At 35.3% G+C, this 14,818-nt stretch overlaps 2 protein-coding genes across 4 annotated transcripts; one reads left to right on the forward strand and one right to left on the reverse strand.

Moving 5' to 3' along the window:
* Nucleotides 1–3,072: 3,072 nt before the first annotated feature.
* Nucleotides 3,073–4,911, forward strand: LOC112034032 (uncharacterized protein At2g23090). The gene is made up of 3 exons (XM_024066821.2): nucleotides 3,073–3,240; nucleotides 3,575–3,615; nucleotides 4,551–4,911. Exons 1-3 carry the CDS (start codon nucleotides 3,165–3,167, stop codon nucleotides 4,668–4,670), a joined length of 237 nt encoding a protein of 78 aa, XP_023922589.1. The 5' UTR covers nucleotides 3,073–3,164; the 3' UTR covers nucleotides 4,671–4,911.
* A 2,644-nt stretch (nucleotides 4,912–7,555) lies between these two features.
* Nucleotides 7,556–12,489, reverse strand: LOC112034018 (casein kinase II subunit alpha-2). 3 transcript variants are annotated; one of them, XM_024066808.2, is made up of 10 exons: nucleotides 12,114–12,487; nucleotides 11,305–11,434; nucleotides 10,823–11,017; nucleotides 10,472–10,629; nucleotides 9,871–9,961; nucleotides 9,658–9,723; nucleotides 9,250–9,332; nucleotides 9,008–9,071; nucleotides 8,846–8,914; nucleotides 7,556–7,800 (listed from the first exon to the last, which is right to left on the reverse strand). In XM_024066808.2, exons 1-10 carry the CDS (start codon nucleotides 12,434–12,436, stop codon nucleotides 7,741–7,743), a joined length of 1,239 nt encoding a protein of 412 aa, XP_023922576.1. In that variant the 5' UTR covers nucleotides 12,437–12,487; the 3' UTR covers nucleotides 7,556–7,740. The 3 variants fall into 3 exon arrangements, 2 of the variants coding, with proteins under 2 accessions (XP_023922576.1, XP_065628969.1); XR_010628762.1 differs by lacking the exon at nucleotides 9,250–9,332 and having other exon boundaries at nucleotides 7,755–7,800; nucleotides 12,114–12,488; XM_065772897.1 differs by lacking the exons at nucleotides 7,556–7,800; nucleotides 8,846–8,914; nucleotides 9,008–9,071; nucleotides 9,250–9,332 and adding an exon at nucleotides 9,373–9,423 and having other exon boundaries at nucleotides 9,655–9,723; nucleotides 12,114–12,489.
* Nucleotides 12,490–14,818: the final 2,329 nt, after the last annotated feature.

Genomic DNA, 14,818 nt, shown 5'->3' on the forward strand with positions numbered 1-14,818 from the left:
CGTCAACCTAAAGTAGAGTTATAAAGAGCAAAAAAATATATCAACCAAAAGTAGAGATGCAAAAAAAAAAAAAAAAAAAAAGGGAGAGAAAGAGGGAGAGAGAAATAACATTTTGTCTATGAGAAAACTATGAATAGAATGTGAGTGTGAATTGCATATTTATAGTAAGAGAATAGAAATAAAAGAGCCAAAACTAAAAGGAAAATAAAGAGATAGAGGAAGAGTGGTATTAAGGTAGTAGTAGTGGGGATATGAAAAGATAAAATGGAGGGAAATGTTGACGAATGTGTAAAAATAAGTTGGATAATTAATGATGAGAAGATGATGAGTTGAGAGAGAGAAAAGATGATTGATTATAGAGAATGTGTGAAATGGAAACCAAAAAAGAAGAAAGAAATTGTGACACGACGATGATGTAACTCAACCGGAGAGCGTAACAACAATAAATTACGATTAGAAGCTAATTTGAATTATGATTGTGTTTCAAGTTTCAAATTTAACATATTATATATGACTCCAAGAATTATCTTATTACTTTTTTTTTTTTTAATATACAAGATACAAATTTTATTTTAACATAATCTGAGTGTATATGTTTGAAGCTCATTCTTGGAGATTTGAATCCTAATTTTTACCCACTATATTCCACAAACACTTATATTTGTGAAGTTATCATCATGCCAAGGAGGTGATTATCCCGATACCTGATAAAACCAAAAATATGCCTCTTCAAATATGGGCACACATTTCCAAAACAGTGCCCGATTTTTGCCCAAACGTGCTCCACAACCTCAATCACAGGACATGACAACCATCATGGGACAACGGACAAGTAATAATATATATGAGAAATGATATGTCTATAACAATTCTACAACATTTTTACAACAATCCTAAGTGGCAGGTTGTTACTATTAGGGCAAAAAGGTATTCTTAGTGTTAGTTTCAAATTTGAACCAATAACAACTAACCACTTGTTATTTATTGTAAAATTGTTATAGACGTAGCATCTCTCAATATATATTTCGTCATCCATGTACATGCCAAGGTATGAGGAATTCCTAATATACCGTTCATAAAGAATATCCATGATCCACAGCTGTGAATGCTAACTTAAGCATTGGAGAAATTTTAATCTGGCATCCTATGATGCAAAAGTTCGATTTTTAAGAGTTGTGGAGGTGATATTAATTTGACGTGTTTCTAAGGCTTTGGGAGCATAAAATTCCATGGCTCTTGAGATGAGAGGTTATGGTGACTTCCAAATGGATCAATAACCACCTAATGTCTCTCTTTAAGAGCTCTTAGTGCTCCACTTCGCTTTGGAATTGTGAACGACCTCCAAAGGGGAAGAGCTTTTGTTGTTGTCTTTGGATTAAGTCATAGTTATATTTATCTCATATACTAATCAGGGAAAAAAGAAAAAAGAAAAAAAGAAAAACAGAAGAAGATAGAAGTTGAAAATAGCACCGTAGTGTTGTTTTTGTGCTCTGAGTGCCAGGCGACATTTAGTTACATGGTCCAAGTGTCTACACTTTGACTCAAAGACTCTAAACTTATCCTTTTTTTTTTTTTTTTGGAGAAAGAATAAACTTATCCATTTGTTTCCCCCTTCTTTTTTTTCTTCTTTTTTGAGTTTTGAGGTAAATCCAATTTTTGGGACATAACTTTTTTTTTTCTCCAGTGATAAGCCTTTTTAAGGCGAGTTATGTTGGTGTCACATAAAGTGGTATAACTTGTGCCACAACTGGCCCACGTGACAACTCGCCAACGTGGCGAGTTGTAAGTGGTAGAGAGGTATCCTCATGTGGACCTACCATTACTCTTCTACCACTCACAACTCGCCTATGGGGCGAGTTGTGACACAAGTTGTGCCACTTTTAGGGCCACTAGTGGATATTTAGCAAATTTTGTAATTTAATTAAACTCTTATATATATATATATATAAGATTATCAATTAAAAAAAAATCCCAATTATCCAATAGAATTAAACTATTTATATGCATACATCACTCTTGTCTAAAGCCTAAACCAATGGGATTATGGTATAAATCAACCACAACTAGAGAACTAATCACTATTAATTAATTATAATTAATCATGTTTAGCATCAATCACAAGAATATGTATTAATTGTTAAATTTCGATAAGGCTATATCTTGTAATTTAGTGGTTTGATTTAAGCACATGATGTATTGTTTTTATTCTTATGACTTCTAGATTGATTTTGCAGTAAGTTCTTAATCATCAATAGTCAAAAATACAATTTTGCTCTTAGGATGAGGTTAAACTAAGGTTGTAAAACAAGCATAAGTAACTATTAGTACTTTAATTCATGTTATTATGAAACAAAATTTTTGTTCAATTCATTTGTTTTTAATTATAACAATCCATTTATTTATAAAATACAAAAATATGTATTTTAGGACATGCCTTTTAGGTGTGTTGAAATGAGTCGTTTCTACGTTAGTCTAGTACATGGATTGTGTTAGGTATGTGCCAACCCAACAAGAACAATTTAATAAGTATGTTACATGCATTATGTCGTGTCATTTTATTTAATAAACGAGTCGTGTTAAAGTCAAGAATTTTTTATACAGTTATCAAATGGGTTAGCTTAGAGTTGATTCGTATAATATAATACAAAATACTCATTACCTCAACACGATATGAAACAGATTTGTTAATACAAAATAAGATACAATACATCTACAATATTTTCATGGCAAATTCATAAGGATAAATTATTATTAATTATAATTTGAATTCATCATTAAAATTACATTTTTATCTACTAATAATATTCACTAATAATATACCACTTAGAACTTATTATGAATGTGTTTTAAAAATATTGTGCGCACAACAAGTGATACATTGATCCTGCGGATCTCCCATCAGCTAGTCAAAGACTATTAAGTCAACAGTTATATTTATTTTTGTTAAACTTAAGTCAACAGTTTTATAAATGAAAAATAACCGTTCAATTTTATTGGTCGGTGACTTTCATATGGGTGAGTGAATCACTGTCCCTTTTCCTATATGGTAATATAGTACTATATATACAGTTCCGCAGCGTATTACAACCTCTCTTTGTCACAAATCTAAAGATCTCATCGCGAAAACTAGGGTTTTGAGGTCCTGATCCCTCTGATTTGCAGCCATGGGAGGAGGCAACGCCCAAAAGTCGAAGATGGCACGCGAGAAGAACTTGGAGAAGGCAAAGGCTGCTGGCAAGGGTAAATCTTCATCCTCTCTTCCTCACTTTTTCTCAAATTTCCGTTTGTGGCCTGAGAATATGACTCGGAAAATCAAAGAAAATTAGACTTCTTTTATGTCTGAATTCTCATCTTTTGAAACATGGACTTTAAGTTTTCAGATCATAAAAGAACCACAGGGTTTTAATTGAGGTGGGTTTTTTCTGGGTAATCGAGATAATATCAAAAATTAGATAATCCGCAACCAAACAGAGCTTTAACCAAAAAAAAAAAAAAAAACTATTTGAGGTCTTTAAGAATTACATGTCAAGGATCTTGTTGTGGTTAACTTGGATTATCTTACTGATTTTCTCAGGAAGCCAGCTAGAATCAAACAAGAAGGCGATGACAATCCAGGTATTCTCGAATTTGTCATACATTTGATATTTCAAAATTTTGTTGTGTGCAAGTGTAACTATGGAAATTGAGATTTGTTGAAGTATTATTTTGAGAGAAGGGAATTTGATTAGGAATAGGGTATCAGGGAATTTAAGATCGGTGTCTGCCAATATAGTTAGCTAATTTAGAACCCCATATAGTAGATGAGGGCATACATGATCCATTCCCGGATGGATGGCTGACGCTCAGGTTGCTAATATGTATAAGTTTGAATGAGAGGATAACTAAAGTTTTTTCGTTTTTCTTTGCCTAAGTCCGAATAACAAACTGTCATGGATATGGTAGCTTGAATTTTAGTACAAGATGGCCCAAGTACCTTCGATGGAGGAGGAATTTCACTCTACTGCTATTTATATTGCAGTATCATTCAAACCATTTATAAATAGTAAATTATTTGTTTTATTTATTTTTTATGATCAATAAATAAGTATTAGCAGGATGTTAGGTTGTTTGCTTGAAAATTGAAGGCTCATCTGGAAATATGTAGTCAAAGCCGGAATCTATTCTGATTAAATCAATACTATATTTGGAATGAGTGTTTCCTCAACTCAGAAGGTAGTTTTACTTTATGTAGGAATTAGGTCAATTCATTATTCGGTTTACATTTTAAATATCCAAACGTTCTTTGTATCCAAATTCCAATGTTGGTCTCTGACATCTAGGGACTCTTCCTGGTTGCGTGTGTTGCTCATGCTGATTTTGTTAAGCTAATGATTATTATGTAAGTGTTTAGGGTAGGGCATGTATTTCCTAAGAATCTGGGGGTCTCAGACCAATCAATCCAATTTTAGATCAAGATTTGTATCTTGGCTCATTTGAGTTAAGTTCTGCTTATTGTACTATTTTTTAATTGTTTGTTAGTTATAATATATTTTGGTGAATCTTGAATGCAGTGCAAGGTGTGCATGCAGACATTTATGTGCACTACATCAGAGGTGAAGTGCAGGGAACATGCAGGAGCAAAGCACCCCAAATCCGATGTTACTGCTTGCTTCCCCCATCTCAAAAATTGAATAAATTGATCAGAGAGAAATCCTAGAGACATGCCAAGAAAATCATCATCTCATATTAAAGCTTTCTACTTTAATTCCAATGAGTCCTAACAATCATGGTTGCTTTCTGCGTATTGTATAATTTGTGTGCTTGAGAGGGTGAGTGGTTGATACTTGTTTCCTTTTGTTAAAGCGAAACTCAATGTTTTATTATATTATGAAGTATCAATGCCATTGGTCATGAAAGCTTGTTTAGTTATAATGCCCTTGATTATGAATATAAATGCCCTTGCTAATGTTGAAAGAGTTGTCTTACTTGGCCCATTGATCAAGTGCTTGCACTGGATCCAGATATTTTCCAATTGTGAATCTGACTTTGGAAGGTCTAGAGGAGTAAAGGGGGTGATGTCATCGTAATGGCACATTTCCTGCCATTTCGATGGCTGCAGTAATACATGAAGTAGTTTTTTCATGGGTCATTGCTTCCCTTGGGATACAGCTTGAAACAATTGGGTATTCAGTTTTCTTTTCTCTAGTGTCTATCGTGATCATGGATAATTGATTTCCTCCAGTCATCACTATAAGAAAATTGAAACCATTGCTTTCTAGTGTTCAATTGTGATTCAAATTGTAACGGTTGTCAGGATATGACCTTAATTCACCAAATCTTAAGCCATGTTCGGCTCAATTTTCATCTCAACACTCAAATCTCATCCCTATAACTCATTATGCAATTCTTATATTCGTAACTCAATTTTCTCATAACTCTACTTGCAATGTGTTTGGATGGAAGTTCTCAGTGGGTTTTTTAAATCAAAAACTCAACTTTAAGCAAAGTTGTGAGACCCACGAAAATTTACACTTTGCAAAATGCACAGAGCAGCTAAATTGAGTACTTGCATAGACATTCTCTCTCCACTTCACAATCTATTCGCATAGCTTTATATGTTTTAGCAAAACCTACTATTTTCTCTTTCTCCGCCTCTCTCTTTGTGCCTTTCTTTATTCTCCCCTCTCTTCTCTTCCTCTCACTTTGCCTTTGTGTCTCCTCTTCCTCTTATTATTTTTGAATCTGTTATCTAGTAGTGCACTAAAGGAGTTCTCCATTTTCCTTTTGTCTTTATGTTTGAAATCGAGAGTACAAACCCTCAAGAAGCTCGAGCCCAAGTTCGAATACAACCCAGGATCTAGAACATGCATCTCTCTGTCTCTCTCTCTCAAAGCTGTTGTCTGGCTAATGATGGATGAAGTTTCTGTATATCATACTTGGGTTTTGTAATTATGGGTCAGGTGATTTTTATTCCCCCATTGATCCGAATTGTAGATGAAGACCCATGGCTTCTTGTAACCAAAGGAGATAGGATACCACTACAAACTTCATAACACACACAGACACCTAAGAGAAGAGACTGAAGCTACAAATTTTGCAAGAGCTTTCAGAGGTGTTAAACTTTTTCGAAATCACAGTAAAATGGAAACCAAAACAAATGTTAAGGGAAAGTGAAAGTAAAGGAAAAGTAAGAGAAAAACAAAAGGTTGGTACATGCACAATGAAAGAGTCATTGGTCATCAATTAGTGCTCTGCACTTGATAGTGACAATACATATGGGTGGGACCCATTCTTTTGAGCAAAATTACAAAATTGCTATAATAACTCTATTTTTATAATTCAGAAACAACAAAAAGATGTTTTCACTTTCATAACCCTAACTCAATTTTTTGAGTCATGAGTTATGAAAATTGAGAATGAAAATCAAGCTAAACAGATGGAATGAATGTAAATCTCACAAAAAGTGAGTTTTGCTTTATAGAAATTGAGTGAAGAGTGATGAAAATCACTCTAAATTGACTCCTACTACACCGCCTTCAAGAAGCTACACTAGAACCAGTTGTGACCACCCACCCAGCATGCCTGTGTATGTTACTTGTTAAGCATTTGGTCGTGGAAGATACAAGGTCGCCCATAAGGCCATAACCTTCTCTCTTGGATACTAGAAATAAACAAATTCACAAAAAACTTGCAAGAATTTCTCAAGTATTATTACCTGCGTAAAGGTATCTGTTTGGTTAAGACTGTTAAGTGGTGGAGTGATTGCTTCATAAGGATTTAAATTTTCTCATACCTGTCTCTTCCTCTTTATGTTGTTGTCGTCGTTTTTTTTTTTTAATTACTTTACGGTGAGTGCAGATATGATTAACTGAATTAACTTGACACAGGTGGATTAACTGATTTAACTTCATGAATAAAGTGATATTTTTTAGACAAGAAGCAAACAAAATAAAAATGATCCTAATCATAGGTTGATAATGTATAATTATCCCTTCATTAAATTATAATTTATTAGAAACGATTCCTTATCTAAGTTGTCTTATTTCTTAACGTCAACGATATTATCACCATTATTTTTTTTTTTTTAGGGGGGGGTGAGGGGGAGGGGGGAATGGCTAGGAGGGATGCATATCCACTAAAAATATGTTTATATGCAAGCGCACACCATAGACCATAGTCCCTGCAATGCGATTGAAGATTTTTATTTTCCTTTCTTTTTCTGAGGAACTGCAATGCGATTAATTTGGTCCAACCAAAGGTCACAATTTTTGTTAGAATAAAAGGTCAATTAATTCTGCTCCAACTCAGTAAAACAAAAATTATTCAAGAATTTCTCTGCTTGCTGCCCCTATGCATGAAGGTAATAAAGAAGGCCTCTCCTCTCCTTCCAAGCCAAGCTTGAAAACATACAGGGAAAGAAAAGGCAAGAATGAGGTCAGTGATGCTTAGTTTACTGCCGGCACCACGTATGTACCTAGCAGTATTTACCGACTGAGAGGGGCTGCAAGTGTAGCACTGAAAGTGCTTCAAGAAAGACAGTAATAAAATTCTAAAATATCTGATGCAAAACTAGAAGTTTGAAAACATTATGTTTTTATTCAAACGAAACAGGAGACTTAAATCATTTTAGTAAAGAGCTCATAGCCAAACTTAGCTGCCTACATCCCATGCGAGGTGGCCATGAAAGTTTTAAGGGTTTATATAATACAAATTCCAAATAACGCGGACTCTAGTTTATACACAAGACTCCATTCAATCAGGCTATTGTGTCCGTATCCTGCTACTTTCTGCTGCCCTCACCTGTGAGAAATATGGATGTGCCTGCGGTACCAACACCAGTACAGCTACATGTTAGTATACCCAATGATAACAATTAGATTACTTACCTAAGTTATCAATCAATAGCTTCTTTAATAATTAAACATAGAGATGAAGTTGAAGATGTGACTCCTATCAAGTCTACGGTTTTCTCTTGCAGAGAGATCTGCATGTCAGGCAAAGCTCAACTAAAGAGACAAATCTCATGAAAGCTTTATAAATTCCCTCCGACTCATATCCCTATGCCTGAGTTGAAAGCTTTAAGTGCTCAACCAATGCTCTTGGATGATTGTCAGACAGTGTGGGCCAAACTAAGTTGAGTAGCTATAAGTACTAGAATACATTAATGCAACAACTGTTGCATCACCATACAATGAATTGCACCGAGTACTATCACACCCTCTAACCATCCATGCTGCACTAATCTCATAATATTGAACATAACACAAGTAATGTACACCAACTTCTGAGGCCAATAAAGAGGGAATATGTACTACCACTGAGTACCCTCTACCACCCAACCACTAGAAAGTTCCCAAGGCCTGTTTGGAGTGCAAAGTTCAGAACCATAGCTGGTTTGAATTTGGGGGGTGAATGATTATTATGATATGGAAGGCCCAAAAAAAAAAAAAAATGCTGCCCACCAGATATTGAGGCAAAACACTACAAATATGGTTAAAATATTTGTAGCATGTAATGCAGCACTAAAATTAATTCGAAAAAGAACAATGTTTTGTGTTGATGGAAGGTTGGAGAGGGAAAGAGGGGGTGGGGGGGCTTGACACATCAGAGGGAGAAGTTACAAAGAAAAATAACTACTCCTTTCTCACCCTAAGCAACAAGAACAACACTCCTGCAAACGTATACTACTTTCCTCTTGCATGGGGTGCAATGTTAAACATGAATAAATCCATGGGAGGCATGAGTTATGTAATCAATTTATATCAACAAAGAAAAATAAATTGAGAAAGAATGAGCATTGCCAAAGCCATTTTTTGGTTGTACTATAAGACAGATACAATTAGTGAATCAGCTCAATTAGGATTACCATGGCTTCCCTAGCAGTTAGCCTGTCCTGATGATCATACCGTAGGAGCTTATCAAGAAAATCAATGGCCTGCATCAAATACAAGTTAAAAAATCAACCAATCACAGTACTACTAGTAATGAGCTAAAATTTAATACACCTAAAAGAACAGAAGAAAAAAACCTCAGGAGAAACCAGATGCTGATTATCTGCATTAATAAATTTGGACCATGGCTTCCTGCTGTGCCTGCAGAAGAAGGTACCAACACATTAAAAAGTGGGTGCGTAACTACTTTAAGGTTGCATGAATTGATTAACTTAATAAAGGGACTTTTTTGATAATTGGTAACTTATACGTGCATCAATGGGACTTTTACACAATAACAGAGAGCTGACTCCAGAAAGGTGAAATCATTCAAACTTACCTCCCAACAAGTGCATCAAGTTGAGGATCAAGCTCTAAATGATACTTATTCAGATACGCATTTAACTCATCAGTCCCAAGTACCTGGAAAGCAAGCCACTAAAATTCATGCAGAAATTCTTCTAGGGAAAGAAAAGTATTATACTAGAAAATATATTTTCTCATCAGTCCCAAGTACTGTAGGAGCTTTTGTTAATAATTCTAACATATACACAGAAAAGATAGTGAACATTAGTAATAAACACAGTAGTTACTAATTTTTCTAATTAAAAATACATGTTATGTTTCCCATGTGACACAAATCTCTCTCTCTCAATGCGAGTGTGTAACAGAGATATCACAGAATAATAAATTATTGTCTATATATATAATAAATTTAAGATTCCTGCCAAATTAGAATAAGCGCTACCTTTGCAATTTTGACAAGTTGATCATGGTTGTCATGACCATAAAAGAATGGCTCCTTGCGGAATATCTGCATAAGCAGCAAGAATAGTAAGCAAGCAACTATATAATCCTCTTCTCTAACAGCTATTGCACAAGCACCTAAACAACTACATGCAGTTTATATTGCATTTTACATGACTTAATACCAGAGGTATTCTAGATAAAATATTCTTACCATTCCAGCAAACATGCAGCCAAGGCTCCACATGTCTAAAGAATAGTCATAGTCTTGCAAATCAACAAGTAGTTCGGGCCCCTTAAAGTATCTGAAAAACAAGGAAAGCAAATGCTCAAATCCTTTCAGACAGATGAATTTTCAAAATTTGAAGGAAAACAGCTTAAAATGTAATATGCCTTCAAACACTTTTTTTTTTTAAGCATGTAAACCACCCTCTGATCTGTAGATGCAAACACAGCATCATGAACTGATGCTATTGTTGGTTATGGACAGTCAAACTTATACACTACAATTCTGTTTATGTGTGTCCGCATAAGTAGGCTTTATAAAAGGATGTATGTTCAAGCATTTGTAAGTAACATCTACTAAATTCCAAAACTTTTGAAGTGGTTTGTAATAAGCATTCTATTCAAGGTATTCTCCACATGTTCACAAGTACAAAATAGGTTTGGACACAAGCAGACACCATATCCTGCGGCAAAATGTTATACAAAGCAACTTCTAATGAAAAATTATCACAAATATCAGTAGATGTAACTTCTAAAAGACATACGTTTCGATTTATAAGACTTAGGTCCACATGTCTTCAGAATGTTACCTCGAAGCCACACGAACATTATATTCCTTGCCAGGATGGTAAAACTCAGCGAGACCCCAGTCTATCAAGCGAAGTTTCCGCAACTCATGGTCTATCATAACATTATGAGGCTTGACATCTCTGTGCATTATTCCTTGTGAATGGCAGTAATCTAATGCCTGCAGTTTAAAGTTAAGAGAACTAATTTGGCATTAAAAAAAATGCATTTAAAACACCACATTACGTCAAGTAAGCAATGGATTTACCAGCAAGAATCATAAATAAGATTTAAGTATAAAAAAACATAATTGCATTGAAGGGAGAAAGATATAGCAGCTATGAAATTTTTGATAGATTCAATGCATAAATCACCTTGAGAAGCTCATATATGTAGTAACGTATGTCATAATCAGTCAATGTGGGGTACAGAACTTTGAAATCTGTACTGTTCACATACTCAAATATCAAGCTAGGCGTTTTTGAGTGCTGATCTCTGACAATATCAAGAAGCTTGACAATATTTGGACCCCCACAAAGGTTCTGAAGTATTTTTATCTCTCTCTTTATCTGCACAAAGATCAATAGAAAGCTCATGCTTAACCCTTAATTATTATCCGATTAAATTTACAGCAAACACCCAAAAAGACAGAGCAACTGAACAGAATATCTTAAGTAATAAAACGATAAATGACCATCTATTCCAACGATATATCTTTCCTCTCTCATTTGGGAAAATTGATATTGTAAATCCAACATCATAACCAACTCAAACAGATCACCACATATTGTCAAAGTAGTTCTCTGGAAAACAGCCAAGCTAACTCATCAAAAATAAAGTAAAAATTAAAATCCACCTTCTTTTTCTTAACAGGCTTGAGGATCTTGATTATGCACCGCTCACTGCTATTGACATTTATGCCCTCGAAAACCTCACTGTATTTTCCCCTTCCAACTTTCCGAACAACCTCATAATCATCTTGATCGCTGAAAAATTCACAGAAAATTTTTCTCAAAAAACCAGGAAATTACTAATGAGACAATACACACATTCAAAAAAAAAAAAAAAAATTAAAGCTGCTTCGGCATTAGCTCAAAGCCCCAAAAAACAAGTGAACAACGTTAAGTCAATAATCACTCCCTTCTCGAACCGAAAGACACTAATCCTACAACTAAAACTTACTCTACTGCCAAAAAATTTATATACCTTTATTTTTATAAAAACAAAGCCAAAGTTTTGGTACTAAGGCTCAGTTGTTTTATTAAAACAAGCACCAGTCTTTGAATTTTATCAACAACAAAAAATTGTATCCATTCCATACATATTCAATGTGATCCTTGATCAGGTATTCTCACTTTATATCACTAAAATAGGGAATCCAATCGAGCTAAGTGACGTTACTTAATCAAAGAAACTAAAAACCTTACTTTCTGTTTGGTAGCTAAGAAAAGGGATGGAAATTAAAGAACAATAAAAAAGGGATCTTTACTACATAACTAATAAAAAATTAGATGCTGAACCTTACTAAGCTAAAAAGCCATAAGATTTTTAAAATCTTAATATTTTTAGTCCCAAAATTATTCTCAGCTAACAAAATAAAGCAGCAGGGGACGCATAATCCCCAATCAAATAAAAACTTAGGGTTAAGAAAATTAATTTAAATACCCCCATTGAACGGTGAGAGACTCGTAATCCCAGTACTCTTTGGGGCGAACGACATTGATATCGGCGTAAACTCGGGCTTTCGACATGGGTCGGCGATCCAAACCGGAGATCTCGACGAGTTTTGTGGTATTGGAGGTAAGGATGATGATGTGGCTGTAGCTGTGGCTGTGAGGAAGGAGGTGGGAGTAAGGGGTGTGCAGGATAGGAGGGTGTGCGACCGGCGCACGGAAGGCAAGGAGGGCGCACAGTAGTAGCAGGAGGCGAGAAAGGAGGAGCAGTAGTACTGGATTGTTGGTGTTGGGGTGCTGCAGCGTATCTAGCATGTGACACTACACCGCTCCATTTACTTACCACGTTGCGCAATAAGCTGCGTTCTTTTTAATAGTAAGGCTTTGCTTGGTTTTGTTTTTTTTTATGGGAGGTTTGTTTGGTTTTGTTAATAGTAAGGGTAAAAAGTTGTAAATTATCCCTAAAGTTGGAAAAAATAGACCATATTTCGGGTGTATGGTTCACACAGCTGAGTGGATTTCAGGGTGGGTCTCACCAGCTGTGAGTAGAAAGAAGTATACACTCGAAACAGAATAAACTTTCTTATAAAATTTGTGAGTTTTTAGATTTTACACCATAAAATTTCAAAATTTGAATTTTATCCTCTAAAATATAAAAGTGTTTGAATTTTACACATTGGCGTTTCAAAATTTGAATTTTATTCCATAAAGTTTGGAATTGTTTAGATTTTACACTTCAAATTCTGAAATTTTAGGGTGTAAAATCCAAATACTCCTAAAATTTATGGGATAAAATTTGAATTCTGAAACGTTAAGGTGTAAAATTTAAACATCTCCAAGCTTTATGATTTAAAATATAAATTCTAAAATTTTAAGTTGTAAAATTCAAACAGCTTAAACTTTAAGGTTATAATTGCAATTTACTCAAAGAGTAAATAGGGTTAAGTAATAACAATATTTATCCGGGGTTGGGAAATTCTTGAGGTATGGTGTTTGGTTCTAATGAGATTGAGAATCTGATGGCGTGGCAATTGGTTATTGGTTCAAAGAGTAGCTTTAGAAACTCTAGATTGAAGGCAGATCACTTTGAATATTCTTTTCACCACTCTCTTTCCTTCTTTCTTTCACTTTAGTCTTTAGAGCATTCACAGTAGTGGAGGTATAATGTTATAATGCTATATTTTAGCTCTAATATCCCTGAAATGAGGCTGCAACAGTGGAGCAATGGCAAAAAAATTTAGATGAATTGCTACAGTGCACATCTATAAATAGATGTGCACTGTAGCTTGAAGCAAAAAAAAAACAATATCTTAATCAGCCGGACCTCATTGTTTTTATTTTTTATTCATTTTATCAAATCCAGTCATTCATTCACTCTTAGTCTCAGTCTCTCTCGTTCATCTCTCATTCCTCTCAAGCTCCACTCTCTCAAAGTCGCCGCCGCCATCGTCAAGCTCACTCCGGTACGGTACAACTTGCTGCTTCAGCCCCAACCCAATGCCAACTGAAGCCCCAGCCCCAGCCCAGCGCCTACCGTAGCCCAGCCCAGCGCCGACCGAAGCCCCAGCCCCAGCCCAGGGCCGATCGAAGCCCCAGCCCCAGCCCAGGGCCGATCGAAGCCCCAGCCCAGTGCCGACTATAGCCCAGCCCAGCGCCGATCGTAGCCCAGCCCAGCGCTGACCGTAGCCCAACCCAGCGCTGACCACTCTTTGCGTTCTCCACCTCAAAGGCCGAACCTCCGAGCTCCACCCTCTCTCTGTTATCTCATGCCCAGCGCCGATGTGGGTTTGTGTTTGTGTTTTCCGATCTGTTGTGGGCAGTGGGCTTGTGCTCGTGGTGGTTTTTTTTTTTTTTTTTTTTTTTGCTGTGGACTGGAGGGTAGTGGGCTTGTGCTCGTGGTGGTTTTTTTTTTTTTTTTTTTTTCCTGTGGACTGGTGGTGGTGGTGGTGATGGTGGTGTTGGCTGTGGCTGATGGTAGAAGTGGTTGTGGTTGGTGCTGTGATGGTTTTTTTGAGTAGTGAAATATATTATTTTATTGTAGTTGTTATAATATTTTATTGTGATGTTTATATTATTTTATTGTGTTGAAAGTTAAAATAAATCCACTGCTGTAGTATGTGTGTAGGTAAAATAGATAAAGTAAATTTTATTGGTGCTAAATAGCTAAAATTATAGATGTGCTACTGTGAATGCTCTTAGCTGCTTTCAATTAAAAATAGTAGGCTGGTAGATAATTTTGTTTGGGCAAGCATTGAAAAGGAAAGACCTTAAGATATCATTATTTTCATTATAACCATTTTGGATAATATTTATTTTACCAGTCAAAATGGGACCTAATTTTATTTTGAGAAGAAAAATTCCCAATCAAACGTCTTTCGGTCAATGAAGTCGTTCAGGTAGTGGATGGAACCATGGAAAGGCAGCATTAAGCAACTTAAATAAATTTCAAACAGGTCTGACTAATACCATTAGTTACTTCTCCTTCTTCTTCTTTTCTTAATTTTTTTTTTTAAGGTACCTTTAGAGTTTGATAAATGCCACCGCTTCATTGCAACGATAGTTTATGGACGTTTCTCAAAAAAAAATTATGGACTGTTTGATTAAGAAAAAAAATCTTAAAAAATTACATTTTACCACCTTAAATTATATTATATCATACACTTTATACCCTAAATTTTTCAAATTCACTTTTTACAC

This window comes from Quercus suber, unplaced genomic scaffold (genome assembly GCF_002906115.3).
Source record: "Quercus suber isolate HL8 unplaced genomic scaffold, Cork oak 2.0 scaffold_66, whole genome shotgun sequence".
Taxonomy (NCBI): Eukaryota; Viridiplantae; Streptophyta; class Magnoliopsida; order Fagales; family Fagaceae; genus Quercus; species Quercus suber.

Coding starts and splice junctions, on each gene's coding strand:
- LOC112034032 (XM_024066821.2), top strand. CDS start 3,165: ATGGGAGGAGGCAACGCCCAAAAGTCGAAGATGGCACGCGAGAAGAAC. Junction 3,241..3,574: donor GGCAAAGGCTGCTGGCAAGG/GTAAATCTTCAT, acceptor TGATTTTCTCAG/GAAGCCAGCTAGAATCAAAC. Junction 3,616..4,550: donor AGAAGGCGATGACAATCCAG/GTATTCTCGAAT, acceptor TCTTGAATGCAG/TGCAAGGTGTGCATGCAGAC.
- LOC112034018 (XM_024066808.2), bottom strand. CDS start 12,436: ATGCTAGATACGCTGCAGCACCCCAACACCAACAATCCAGTACTACTG. Junction 11,435..12,113: donor TCTCTCACCGTTCAATGGGG/GTATTTAAATTA, acceptor TGAATTTTTCAG/CGATCAAGATGATTATGAGG. Junction 10,630..10,822: donor ACATATATGAGCTTCTCAAG/GTGATTTATGCA, acceptor TTTAAACTGCAG/GCATTAGATTACTGCCATTC.